Source organism: Typopeltis vanoorti, chromosome 15 (assembly GCF_054136105.1).
Source record: "Typopeltis vanoorti isolate ZY-2024b chromosome 15, IOZ_Tvanoo_1.0, whole genome shotgun sequence".
Classification (NCBI taxonomy): Eukaryota; Metazoa; Arthropoda; class Arachnida; order Uropygi; family Thelyphonidae; genus Typopeltis; species Typopeltis vanoorti.
Genome location: NC_143563.1, coordinates 109857196 through 109871122, shown reverse-complemented (window position 1 = coordinate 109871122; position 13927 = coordinate 109857196). Strand labels below are relative to the sequence as shown.

At 35.2% G+C, this 13927-nt stretch overlaps 1 protein-coding gene across 2 annotated transcripts in view; it reads right to left on the bottom strand.

The window, feature by feature from the left end:
• Fs(2)Ket (Importin subunit beta Fs(2)Ket) overlaps positions 1-13927 on the bottom strand; it is a 302779-nt gene that overhangs the window by 52879 nt on the left and 235973 nt on the right. For both annotated transcript variants that reach the window (XM_090405664.1, XM_090405665.1), the window contains exon 18: positions 1497-1611. In XM_090405664.1, the coding sequence (XP_090261790.1) occupies positions 1497-1611 (115 nt within the window). The remainder of the gene's footprint in view (positions 1-1496; positions 1612-13927) is intronic.

Below are 13927 nucleotides of genomic sequence, written 5' to 3'. Positions count from 1 at the left end.
AGTGTCTTAAATCTTAGTCTATATAATCAAATTATGACATTTCCTAAAGTAATCTACATACAGTTCTTAGAAAAGAAAATTTTAATTTCACACCCCTTACAATCTGATGAGAAAACTTTTAATTGCTCTATAACAGTAACACCACACTTAAAATTTTCATCAAACCCTAAAAAGTACAGGGTGTCCCAAAATTCACGCAAGAAGTAATTTTGATAGAAAACACAGGTTTTTAATTAAAAATTCTAATTTCTTATTGATTCATAAAGTATACAGTATAGTGTTATGCATGGAATAGCATATCGGGTAAATGGCATCCACGGCTTTGCTGGCACATACGCACTCTTTTGTCGAAATTTTCCATGACCGTTTTGCATAAATGTGGCTGAATTTCATTGATACAGTGCTCAATTTCCTCCTTCAAAGTGTGGGTGGTCGTGGGCTTGGTGGCATAAACCTTAGACTTCAAAAAACCCCAAAGGAAAAAATCCAACAGTGCTAAGTCACATGATCTGGGCAGCCAATTCTGATCACCAAAACGGGAAATTACACGACCAAGAAATGACTCATGCAGTAATTGAATTGTTTCTCGGGCTGTATGGCATGTGGCATCGTCTTGTTGAAACCACATGTCACCCACATCATATCTTGCAATTTAGGCACAAAAAACTGGATTATCATGTCGCGATAGCGAGCACCATTAACTATTACTGCCTTACTAGCCGCATTTTCGAAGAAGAATGGACCGATGATGCCTCCAGCCCAAAATCCGCACCAAACAGTGACACGTTGTGGATGCATTTTTTTCTCAACAATCACTCGTGGATTTTCTGAATCCCAAATGCGACAATTTTGTCGATTAACAAAGCCATCAAGATGAAAATGAGCCTCATCGCTGAAGATAATTTTGTTCGAAAAATAAGCATCCACTTGTTGTTCCATAATCCATTCAACGAACTCTCTTCGCTGTGTGTGTGGTCAGTAGGCTTCAGTTCTTGAGTCAATTGAGCTTTGTAAGCATAAAGATGCAAATCTTTCGTGAGAATATGCTGTAGAGAGCTTCGCGAAATGCCCAATTCAAGACCACGGTGCCGAACTGATGTTCCTGGACTCTCAGAAAAACTCTCACGAACTGCCTCGATGTTTTCTGTTGAATGACGGCCAGGGTGTATAAGATCACTAATTGATCCAGTTTCCTTGAATTTTTTAATTAATCTTTTTACAGTTGATGAAGTTAAATCACTATTCCGACCATATTTTGTATGAAAATTGCGAACTGTAGCTGCCAAATTTATTATTTTTAAAATATTGCTCAACAATGAAAATGCATTGTTCTTTCGTGTAGCGCTCCATTTTTAATAACCCTGAACTGTCAGCTGTCACGCTGTCTTTTTTTCTCGTTGGCAACACTTTACCGCACAAATGGCGCTAAATTTAAATCTCGCGTGAATTTTGGGACACCCTGTATATGCCATTAGAACTGATTTCTCAAAACTTACCCTATAAGACCAGCACAAGCAGCAATATTGCTGTCTGAATGATCAAGATCTTGAGCTATATGTGTTATAAACTGAACCATATAGGGCACATGTGGTTGCACTATTTGAACATCAGCTGCAAAAGAAAAATTTTTTTTTTATATTTCATGAAATTTTAACCTACTCAAATAAATTTCTTTAATGGGTTTAAAATATACGGAACGTTTACTGGCATACATATTTCCCCAATTCCAAGAAGTACTGAAATTCGTCTGATTTTAGCAAAAGCAGAGACTATAATGACCAAGATGGTTGCAAATTTTTCCAGAGATTCTATTCTCCCCATCATTTAATTTAGTTGTCAATGTAGTTCCATAGTTCTACAAATACTAGTAAATGTCATCACATGTACTGCTGACTTGGAACAAATTAGCTAAGTGAGTAGACAGCTATATTACTACATTTAATTTCTACAATATGAATCTTCTAATAGTTTCAACAGCTAGTGTTCACCAAAACTTACTTCAGAATTTCCTACACTTTCTTTTAATCTGTTAAAATAAGTGCAGCAACTAGCTATCAATTTAGTCCAACTTCAAGTACAGTGAATTAAAACTCCTGTTCCCTTTATTCATCCATTACTTCTGTGGCCATTTCTTAGAGCCTCCATTCACATAGATTTCCTAAATGAAACCTATGGATATTCAAATCCATTATTAATAATTTTTTTTTCTTCCTTCCCAAGCTTTCATCATTCACAGTGCCATAACACTGCAAATGCAATAATCATTTTTGGAATTTTATAAAAGTAGCACTATTAACCACCTAAATAGTCAGGCGAGTAATTAACATCATAGTTATCAGTAAACCCACTATCAGCAGCACAAAAACTAGCAGAATTCCAGCAGATGACAGACAACTAAACTGCTAATATAGAAACTACTAGAACATTTTCCAGTTTGACTCAATTTATTGTTTGAAATTCAGTCTGGAACATTTACTTAAATTTCTTAGTTTGATTTTCAGTATGCTAAAGTATCATATGTTTTGAAACATCTAGAATAAAATCAAATGAAAACAACTGCTTGCTTTTCAAACAGTTGTGCACTTTATTATATAACACACACACACACACACACTGAAACGAATGTGAAACTTGTGTTGACTCATTGTCCAATTCCAGAGAGGCATGATGTGTTGCATTACTGTATGACAAATAGTATCCTATGTTGGCTGAACATTGAAGTTTTCATTGAGTATAATGACATCAGAACTCAAGATAGTGGGCCAATTCCTAGGACACATGGCAAAAAGTCCAATGCAAAAATAATTTCACTACCAACAGCACAAGCAGATAGTTAGTCCTTAACTTATGAGGTTCAGTTCTGACAATCCCTAAGCTGAAAAGAGGTCACAAGTCAGAAATATGAACTGTAAGACTATGGTAACAATTAACATGCTTGAGTGTTGAAATGTGTCTGTGTTTTTGTTATTTTTTTAAACTAATTTTGCACTCTTAGTGAAATAACAAAATTACTGCATATATACTGTACTGTAATAAATAATGAAACGTAAGTGTACAGTTTTCTCTACATTTACTCTACATAAAATACTCAGCTGGAAACATGAATCAAGAGTAATTCTTCAAAGCTGCTGGTTTATTAATTGGACAAGTCACTGAACAAGGCAGGGAAGGCTAGATCGGCAAGAAGTCCTTCAAATTCAGGAAGTGCAATAATGGATTGCTGTTTCAAAAAATTCCTCCATTTCTTCCTTAGTAGAACCTGCTGTGGGACCATAGGCAAAATAAGTCTCATTGTCCAATTCCCCATTCTGATATTTGCCCACATCACTCTACTTGAAATTGCCTGCCATTCAAGAAGATTAGCCTCGCATTTAGTGTTGAATACTATGGCTACTCCTCTTTTCCCTGATTGTTATTGCCAGAATATAACATTTTGTATTTGTTGCTTAGAAAGATATCGCCTGTTTTTGTCTTCTTTGTTATGTATATTGTCAGTCACTGTGTACATATAAAATTATTAACATGCACTTTCAAGGGATGTGAAAAGAAAAATTTTCCTCCAAATCACACTTTAAATCCTACCAAGTAGAATTTAAAACATCAATTTATATAAAAAGATCTCATTGAAAATACATGTCAAATTTCAAGAAAAATAAATATTGAAACCTACCAAGCCTATCCATAATAGCCAACTACTTAATATCACTAACATATAGAACACTGAAATGCAGAGAACACATAAGGAGGTATGGCAAAGGTTATAGATTACCCATGGATGGAACGGAAAGAGGAAATGGCCAAAAATGGCATTTAAATCAGTGAATATCAATAATACTTTTTTGGATCTTAATTCCTGAAAATCAGTCTTCTCAGGAGACTGATTAAGAAAGTTAATTTGTGAAAAACATGCACTCATATACTATGCAATAATGCCTCTCATCCCCATCATACCAATTATCTATTGTAGTTAAATTTGTTATTCTCAAAGAGAACAAGTTTTTGGTATGAGGCACCTTTCTATACCTAGGTTTCATGGGTTTTTATAAATGACAAGTTGTTTATCTGGTGTTATTCGTTTTATGCTGTATAAATACAGAAAACAGTTGGTATTCGATACTATAGTTTATTTTTTATGTGGCTAGCAAAAATATGAAACACATCTGCTACTGTATTCCTTTACTAATCTATTGTGTCATTACAGAATTTGATACAGATTCTGATTTTTTTTTTTTTTTTTTTTTTTGTGCCAAAGCTACTGAAATAAACAAGGGCCCCACTGTTTTTGCCAGAGAACCAGGGTGAACAGTGAAAGTCAGCTACTGGAACAAATCCTGAAACACATCCCAACTCAACATCACCACAGTTCAAGATCGGTACTATCAATATAAGAAGCCTGAATGGAAAAGAAATCGAGCTAGAGGAGGAATTGTTTAAGTACCAGACTGACACAAAAAATACAAAAACTGGTGAGATCTTTCTAAGCAACAAACACAGAATGCTATATTCAGGCAATAACAATCCAGGAAAAGAAGGAGTAGCTATAGTATTAAACACTAAATACGCAACTAATCTTCTTGAATGGCAGGTGATATCAAGTACAGTGATGTGGGCAAATATCAGAATGGGGAACTGGACAATAAGACTTATTTGTGCCTATGGTCCCACAGAAGGTTCTACTAAGGTAAAAGTGGAAGAATTTTTTGAGGCTTCAGAGGAAGCAACTGATACAAGGAAAAAGGAAAAGTTGGTCCTTGTTGGGATCTAAATAGCAGAGTAGGAAATGACTGTCACACATACAAAAATATTTTGGGAAAATTTGGAGAAAAGAGTAAAGCTAATAATAATGGCAAATACCTGTTGGATTTCTGCTCAGAACATGTACTGGTTATTACTAACACAATGTTCCAACATAAAAATGTGCACAAATTCACGTGGAGGCAAGGAATAAGAAAAGTCTCATTGACTATGTCATTGCTGATAGTGATGTTTTCTCCCTGGTTCAGGACACCAGAGTGTACAGAGGATTTGAAATTGGAAGTGATCACCATCTAGTCTTGAGCAGGATAAAATTGAATTTCATATTGAAAAGAAGAACATACATTCATTGATTCAGCCAGAGAGGCATGTGGTGAGGTTGTCTGCAAGGATAGAAAAATCAGAACTCCACGATGGATGCAGGAAGTTAAAGAGGCAGTGAAAGAAAAGATGAAAGCATATCAAAAGTTCTTTTTTGCAATAGATTTCATGGTTTGATATGAACACAGATGATTAAGAAAATAACTATTTATTAACTTAAAAGCTAATTTTTCACTGGTATTATATCCAGCATCTTCAGAGCATAGTAGTCCAATGAATTTGAAATAGTAGTCCAAATGATAGTCTTAGAAAGTTTGAAAAAATGAAATAAAATAAAAGTAATAAATGTTAATTTGGTCTTAAGATGACTGTCTCCCAAATCTTTGTAGATTTATACAGCCATATTTTAAGGCTTCTGTTGATTCCAGGAACAACCTCTCTGACTTTTAGAAGCTTCTGTGCATTACTTTTGTTTCTTTCCAATTGATCCTGTGTGCAGGGGTATCCAAAGCATGATCTGCCAGACCCGACTTGCCATAGCGAAAGTGTCGGATATATTTTTTGTGTTCACTGAGGCGGATGTCCACAGTTCTTCCTGTGTGTCCATAGTAGGCTTGATGGCAAGAGCAGGGCACTCCATAGACTACTGGATGTGATAAAGGAGTGCATTTGTCCTCAGGTGAACGGATGAGAGTTGCTAATTTTACATAAGGTTTAAATACTGTGCGTGGTTGGTGTTTGTTAAGCACCCTAGATAGCTTTTCAGATGTGCCTTTAATGTATGGATGGTGATAGTTTTGTTGTAGTCTTCTGTGGTAGATAGAGGGATTTCTGGGTAGCATTTAGTATGTTATCTATTTTATGGGGATTATAACCGTTGGTTAAGAAGGTGTGTCATAGGTGAGAAGTTCATTACTTCTCACCTATGACATAGGTTCAGCAGTGAGAGCAATTTCATTGGAACAGATTGCGCTAGCTCTATGGGTTAGTGTTTTTAAGATACCATATTGTTGAGAAGGGTGATGGTGTGATTGTTTGTATAAGTATCCCTGTATGTGTGGGATTTCTATAAACCGAAAATGATAAGGAACCTTCTGGAAGACGTGTGATCAGTGTGTCCAGGAAAGGTAGGCAGTCATTGGCTTCTAGTTCCATTGTAAAGTGGATTTTAGAGTGCTGGATTTAGATGCACTAAAAATGTATTCAATGTGTCTGGGCCATGTGGCCAAATAGCAAACACATCATCAACATAGCATAGCCAGAGACTAGGTTTGAGAGTGGCTGTGTTGATAGCTAATTTTTCCAGATGTTCCATGTAGAAATTGGCTAAGGTGGGGGGAGAAAGGGGCGAACTCATAGCTGTCCCATCTAATTGTTTGTATATTTTCCTTTACCAAGTAAAATAACCTGCCTGTACTGTGAATTTAAATAGCTGAAATATATCTGGGGGAAATTGTGAATTTAGTAAGTTAAGTGTTTCAATCAGTGGTACATTAGTGAATAATGAGGTGATATCAAACCTCACCATTAGGTCTGAACTATTTAAAGTGTAGTTTTCTAAAATACTTTTTAGGTGGGTAGAATTTTTAACAAAAGAGGAAGAATTGTTTGTGTAAGTGGTTAGTAATTTGGCTAAATGTTTAGCTAGTTTATATGTAGGACTGTTTATACTATCTACAATAGGACGCAAAGGTTTGTATATTTTAGGAGCACCATATATTCTGGGTGTTTTAACATGCAAAGGTTTGAGTTTTTTGACAATTTCTTTTGGCCAGGAAGTGACTTTGTTCAATAACTTGCACACCTTATTCTTTTGTGAGTTGGTGAGATCTCGATTTATGATTTGATATGTAGATCGGTCTTGGAGCAATGTATGCATTTTGCTTTCATATTCTGTTGTATCTATTACTACAGTGACGTTACCTGTGTCTGATTTTGTTATTGTAATGTGGTTATTATTGCGTAGTTCTTTTAGAGCTATTATTTGGACTACTATTTCAAAACTTTGATTTTTTTTTTTTTTTAACCTAGATGGTGCCATATTAGGACTTTAATCTTGTGTTGCACGCTGCAATTACTTTTACTAGCCCCACTGTTACAGTGGTTTGTGGTTGTTTTGCATTTGTAACAAACTTTGTGTCGTGTGCTCTGAAGATGCTTGATATAATACCAGTGAAATATTAGCTTTTAAGTTAATAAATAGTAATTTTCTTAATCACCTGTGTTCATATCAAACCGTGAAATCTATTACAAAAATGTCTGATGAACACATAAGCCTATCCACGCATATATCAAAAGTTCCTCGTGAATAAGTCAACTTGTGCTCTCAGAGAATACAAAGACAAATGTAAGAAAACTAAACAATGTACAAAAGTGATGAGAAGACTTCGGTACGAACACAGAAAATAAATATCAGAAAGGTGGCAAGATATTTTGGAAGTTGTTGAAAAAGCTCAGAAATGGAGGAAAGAATGCTGTAAAAAGAATTAGAGATTATAAATGTGACACGAAAACTGGAGAAAAAGATATCCTTGATGTTTGGAGATTACTTCAAAAAATTGCTAAATGAGACAATCAGTGACAGCAATGTGGTAAAAAAACACCCAACAGACATGCAATCAAGAATACATATCCATACTTGAAGTAGAAAAATCCATCAAAAGCCTGAAATGTGGAAAAGGCAGTTAGAGTAGACGATATTCGACCAGAAATACTCAAGTATGGAGGTATAAAGTCTTACAGTGGCTACGCTGCATAGTTCAGAAGGCCTGGACAGAGGGACAAATTCTAGATAATTGGAGTACGGCTCTCATAATAACCATATATAAATAAAACTGAATGTGAGAATTACAGAGGTATTTCCCTACTAAATGTTCCTTGGTAAGATTTATGCAAGTATATTTAAGAAACAGTTGAGGAAGATTGTGGAGAAAAGCTTGGGTTAGAACAAGCCAGATTCAGGCGAAATAGAGGCTGTCAGGATCATATTTTCACTTTACAACAAATAGTTGAGAAATCATGGGAACATAACAAAGATCCGTATTTACGTTTTATAGATCTGGAAAAGGCATATGATAACATGCCAAGAGAAAAGCTATTAAAAATGCTACAGTTATATGGTGTTAATGGGACATGATATTAAGCAATACTTAGTCTTTATTTGAGTTGTAAGTGAGCAGTTAGAATTGAAGTACAGGAAGATGATTCGATGTTAAATCTGGTGTCAGACAAGGATGTACATTATCCCCATGTTATTTGTTATCTTTATGGATCAACATTATGAAGAAAAGCAGTATTAAACCTGATATCAAAATTGCAGATGTTAATCTCAGCTCTTTGCTCTATGAAGATGTTATACTTTTAAATAAATCCAGTACAAGTCTGCAAGATTCCCTGAGTAAATTGAATGACTGTTGTAATAGATTTGGTATGAAGGTCAGCAATAACAAAACAAAGACAATGAAAATAGGCAGAGGTATTGAAAATATCAACTGTATTGTGAATGGAGAACCTATAGAACAAGTAAAACATTTCAGCTATCAACGCACAATTTTTAGTAAAGATAGTAAATTAAATATGGAAATAGACAACAGAATCAACAAAGTGGGTATTATAGAAAGTTGACTGAATAAATTTATATGGAATAATGGAATAAGAGAAAAATTAGTCAACACTAAATTACCTATATACAAGACAATGTTCAAACGAAATTTAACTTATGGATGTGAGAGCTGGGTTAGAAATAAAACACTTGACCACAGATATGAGAGTCCTCAGATATATTACGGGGATGAACAGTTGGCATCTGTGGCAATATCATATTGAAAACGAGGATATTAGGAAAGAACGTGACATTGTTAGTATCCATGAATGTGTTAGCAGAGCTAATCTCAGGTGGTATGGTCACTTAAAAACAGAATGGAAGAAGAAAGATTAGCAAAACAAGTGTTCTCTGACACGTTGGCAGGAAAAAAGAGGTAGACCAAGTTAGGTGGATTGATAAGTAAAAAGTGCCTTAGAAGATAGAAATATAAGATCTGACAATGTTGGAGTCTTGACAGGTAATTGATTTGGTGGAAAATTGTAGATAGGAAGTTAGTGGTGATGTAAGTTTTTCATGCAGTACTATCATATCCTGTACACCCTGGGAGGGTGCATGTCAGGAATTTGATGATGATTATGTAGAAATTGCATAAAGAATCTTTCTGCTAAAGCAAAAAATATTAATCTGTCATCAATGCAATTTTAACTTATTTCATAAAATTAATAATAATAATAATAAATTCATCCCTTACTCAGATAGGATGATGTTATTAAAACTGAAAGGACAACCACTAGATGTTAATCTTATACAAGTCTATGCCCCTACTGCTGACAAGAGTGATACCGAGATTGAAGAATTTTATGATCAGTTAAAAGAACTAATGAAAAACACAAAAAAGCAGGATATTAACATAGTCAATGTGAAAGTTGGGAAAGGTAGAAGTGGAGATGTAGTTGGCGAACATGGACTGGGCACAAGAAATGAGAGAGGTGACCGTCTTTTTCAATTTTGCCAGGAAGAGGAGCTAATAATTACAAACACATGGTTTAAGCTACCACCTCGAAGACTGTATACTTGGCGATCACCACAGGATAATAATGGGAATATAGTCAGAAACCAAATTGATTACTTACTAATTAATCAACGATTTTGAAGTTCTATAAAGAGTACAAAAACCTATCCTAGTGCAGATATTGCTTCTGATCATAACCTACTGGTGGCAGAGTTACAACTTAGACTGAAAGCTATGCTTAAGAAACATCAACAAAAAAGGTATGATTTGGGAAAATTAAAAAACACAGAGATAAGAAGCAAATTGAGTCAAGATCTGAATCAAGAGCTAGCACTTATCAAGAATGATGACATCATGAGGGTTGATGAATCGTGGGACAAATTGAAATCTGTCTTCATAGAGAAATATACCAATACCTTATGTCCTAATTGAGCAGTAAAAATAGAAAGATTGGATAACTGATGAAATTCTTTCTCTCATGGTTCAACGCAGATCATATAAAAATCATAATCCAACAAAATATACAGAGGTTCAGAAAATTATTAAATACAAGATCAAAAAAGCAAAAGAAATCTGGATGAATGAAAAATGTAAAGAAATAGAAATTCTACAGGAAAAACATGACAATTTTAATCTACACAAAAAGATGAAAGCGACCTCAGGTATATATAAGAAAAAACAATTCTGTATCCTTCGAAACAAAAAGGGAGAAATTATATCCAAAAAGGATGACAAAATGCAAGAATGGGTGAAATATACAGAACTCTTTACTGATAACAGACAGAACCCAGAAAATACTTATGAACATATGGAAGGTCCATGCATTCTAAAATCAGAGGTAGAATGTGCATTAAACTCAGCTAAAAATGGTAAAGCCCTAGGACCAGATAGAATACCAGCAGAAATAGTCAAGTTATTAGAAGGTGACAACATTAACATATTAGTAAAGCTATTTAATAAGATCTACGATACAGGCATAATCCCTCAAGACTGGTTACAGTCGACCTTCATCATGCTACCTAAAAAAGTAAATGCAAAAACTTGTAATGACTATAGAATGATCAGCCTAATGAGTCACGTTCTCAAAATGTTTCTGAAAATAATTCAAAAAAGAATATACAGAAAATGTGAAGACACCATCAGTGATACCCAATTCGGCTTTAGAAACGGTTTAGGAACAAGAGAGGCCCTTTTCTGTTCTCAGATCTTATTTCAAAAATGTATTGACCAAAACAAGGTAATATTCATTTACTTCATCGACTTCGAGAAAGCATTTGACAAAGTCCAACATGCTAAAATGATTGTACTATTAAAAAGAATTGGATTAGATGGTAAAGACATCAGGATCATTGAAAACTTATATTGGAGCCAAAAGGCATCTGTTCAAGTTGATGACATTATTACAGACTCCATTAACATCAAACGAGGAGTAAGGATGTGTGCTGCCACCTCTTCTTTTTAACATCTACTCAGAAGCCATATTTCAAAGTCTTGGAAGGAAGAAAGGAAGGGATTAGTGTAAATGGTGAAATCATCAGTAACATCCGATATGCCGATGATACAGCTCTTCTGGCTGACAATATTCAGGATCTTCAAAATCTTTTGTAACTAATAAATGCAGAGAGTGAAAAAATGGGATTAAAAATAAATATCACCAAAACTAAATTCATGGTCATAAGTAAGAAACCAATTCTTAATTTAGCACTTTCTTTAAATAGGAAACAAATAGAAAGAGTGGCAAAGTTTAAATATCTCGGATGCTGGTTAAATGAAAATTGCAATCCAGAAATGGAAATAAAAGTTAGAATTGAAATGGCAAGAAAAAATTTTCTCTTGATGAAATCAACACTGTGTAACCGCAGTTTAAACTTAGAACTTAGAGTATGCATGGTTAAATGCTATGTATGGTCTGTACTGCTGTACGGTGCAGAAACTTGGACCTTGAAGACAACATCAATAAAAAGACTTGAAGCCTTTGAGATTGGTTATACAGACGAATGTTAAAAACCCCATGGACAGCAAAAACGTCCAATCAGGAAGTACTGGAACAAATGGGGAAATCACGTGAACTTTCAGATACCATAAAAGAAGGAAAACTGCATATATTGGTCACCTACTTCGTAATGAAAAATATAAGATACTTCAATTGATTATAAAAGGGAAGATAAATGGAAGAAGAGGACAAGGAAGACGAAGAAAATCTTGGCTGGCAGATATCAGACAGTGGACTGGTATGAACTCTGAGAGACTGCTCAGAATACCTGAGAATCGCTCAAAATTTGCCAAGGTGGTCGCCGACCTCCGATAAGAGATGGCACTCAAAGAAGAAGAATAAAAAAAAATTCTTAGCCCTTCCAGGGCATATATGAGGTTAATAAAAGCATCATCCTTAAAGGCTTGCCAAAGTATAACAGTAGTTTTAGCTGCAGTTTTACCCAAAAGAAAACAAAATCTCATGCACGATCTCTGTCCCTTGAGGTCCTGAGAAACATTAGGGTCATGAAGAGTGGCATCAATGGCAATATCATATCACAAAAGATGTTAGGAAAGAACTCGACATTGCTAGCATCCAGGAATGTGTCAGCAGAGCTAAATTCAGGTGGTATGATCACTTAAACAGAATGAGAGAGGAAAGATTAGCAAAGCAAGTGTTCTCTGCCAGGTAGGCAGGAAAAGACCCAGAGGAAGACCAAGATATAGGTCAACTGATACAGTAAAAAGTACCTTAGAAGACAGGAATATAAGATCTGACAATGTTGGAGTCTTGACAGGTAACAGACTGATTTGGAGGAAAATTGTAGATAGGAAGTTAGTAATGATGCAAATTTTTCATGTAGTACCATCACAATTATTCTGTAAATCCTCTGAGAGTACATATCAGGAATTTGATGATGTGGCTCCCACCCATGAAAGGCTTTTATTAATCTTATATGTACCCTGGGAGGGATAAGGATATATTTTTATTATTATTAATTTTATGATTTTCACTTCCCTCCCACCCCCGTTTATTTTCACATAGTCCAGAAACCCTGCTCTAGAGACCACACATGAAGCTTTCTAAAGACACTTCAGGTCTCCAATAATTGGGATAGTGGTCTCACACTGCCCAATATTCTCTCTCATGTAAAGACAATCACAAACATCCATGCCTACAGCAGGATTCAAACCTGCAGCCTATTGGTTGCAGAGCAGGTACACTAACCACTTGACCAACCAGGCTGGCAAGATCACAATTTTGTTATCAATTTTTTTTGCCTCAATGTCATTAACCCGCCATTAGTAAGGTGGGGTATCACAGATCCCAAAGATATAGAAAGAAATAACCGTGACACCGTACTAATGCCAGGTTAAGCATCTTGAAGTATTTGTGGTAAAAAATCTGCAGTTCCTCTACATTGTGTACTTTTTTCCCCATTCATGCAAAATGTATCTATGTAGTGTTTTTTTTTCAATGCTGTTGAAATAGATGGCAATGTTTTGTTTTTATTCACCCAGCAACCACGGTGAATGTTTAACTGGACAATTGCCCAGGTTTCTTTATTCTCCCCACCCCCCAAGATTGCAAAACATTTGTGTGATCTATTGATGTGTTAACTGGAAGTGCAGCAGTTCTCATGGAAAACTTGCAGAGAAAACTAATTCAAAGAACACAGGAAAATAAGAATCTGCATAATAAATGGATGTTGAAGACTGGTTGCTCACGGGTTTATAAGGTTTAAAGAAAAGTTGAAGAATGGTGACAGGCAGTTCAGTGGAATCCATGAAAATACTTATAAAAGAAGTACAAGGCAAAAACACGTTCACAATAAAGCAAATGGTGTGAATCTAAGAAAAGGATCATCAAATTAATTAGGCTCTTCTTGACAGCAATAATTTTCAGTGAAGTTTTTGGTACGTCACCCAAAATCTGAAGACAATATATTAAAGATTTATACACTATTAGAAATTGTACAAGTGGGAGGTAGCATCTTTGACAGGAAAAGTACACCTACTTTTTGGAAATGGAGAAGGCTGTGGATATGTTGTGCATAGCAGAAAAGAAAAAGAGGAAGAGATTTGATCTTCAGCAGGATTTATATTATCTATGATTCCCAGGTGGTCGTCCCTCAAGATACTAACTGGGTTCAGATTTGCTTAACTTGAGTGATCAGATGAAAATTGGTGCTTTCAAACTGATCTGGGTTGCTGATATAAGGCAGGATTGTCAAGGTACCATGGAAAATGCAGTAGCAGTGAGTGATAGTACACAAAATATGGCTGAGAGTTCGAAGAAAGTGGTTTAAAGTAATGTGGAT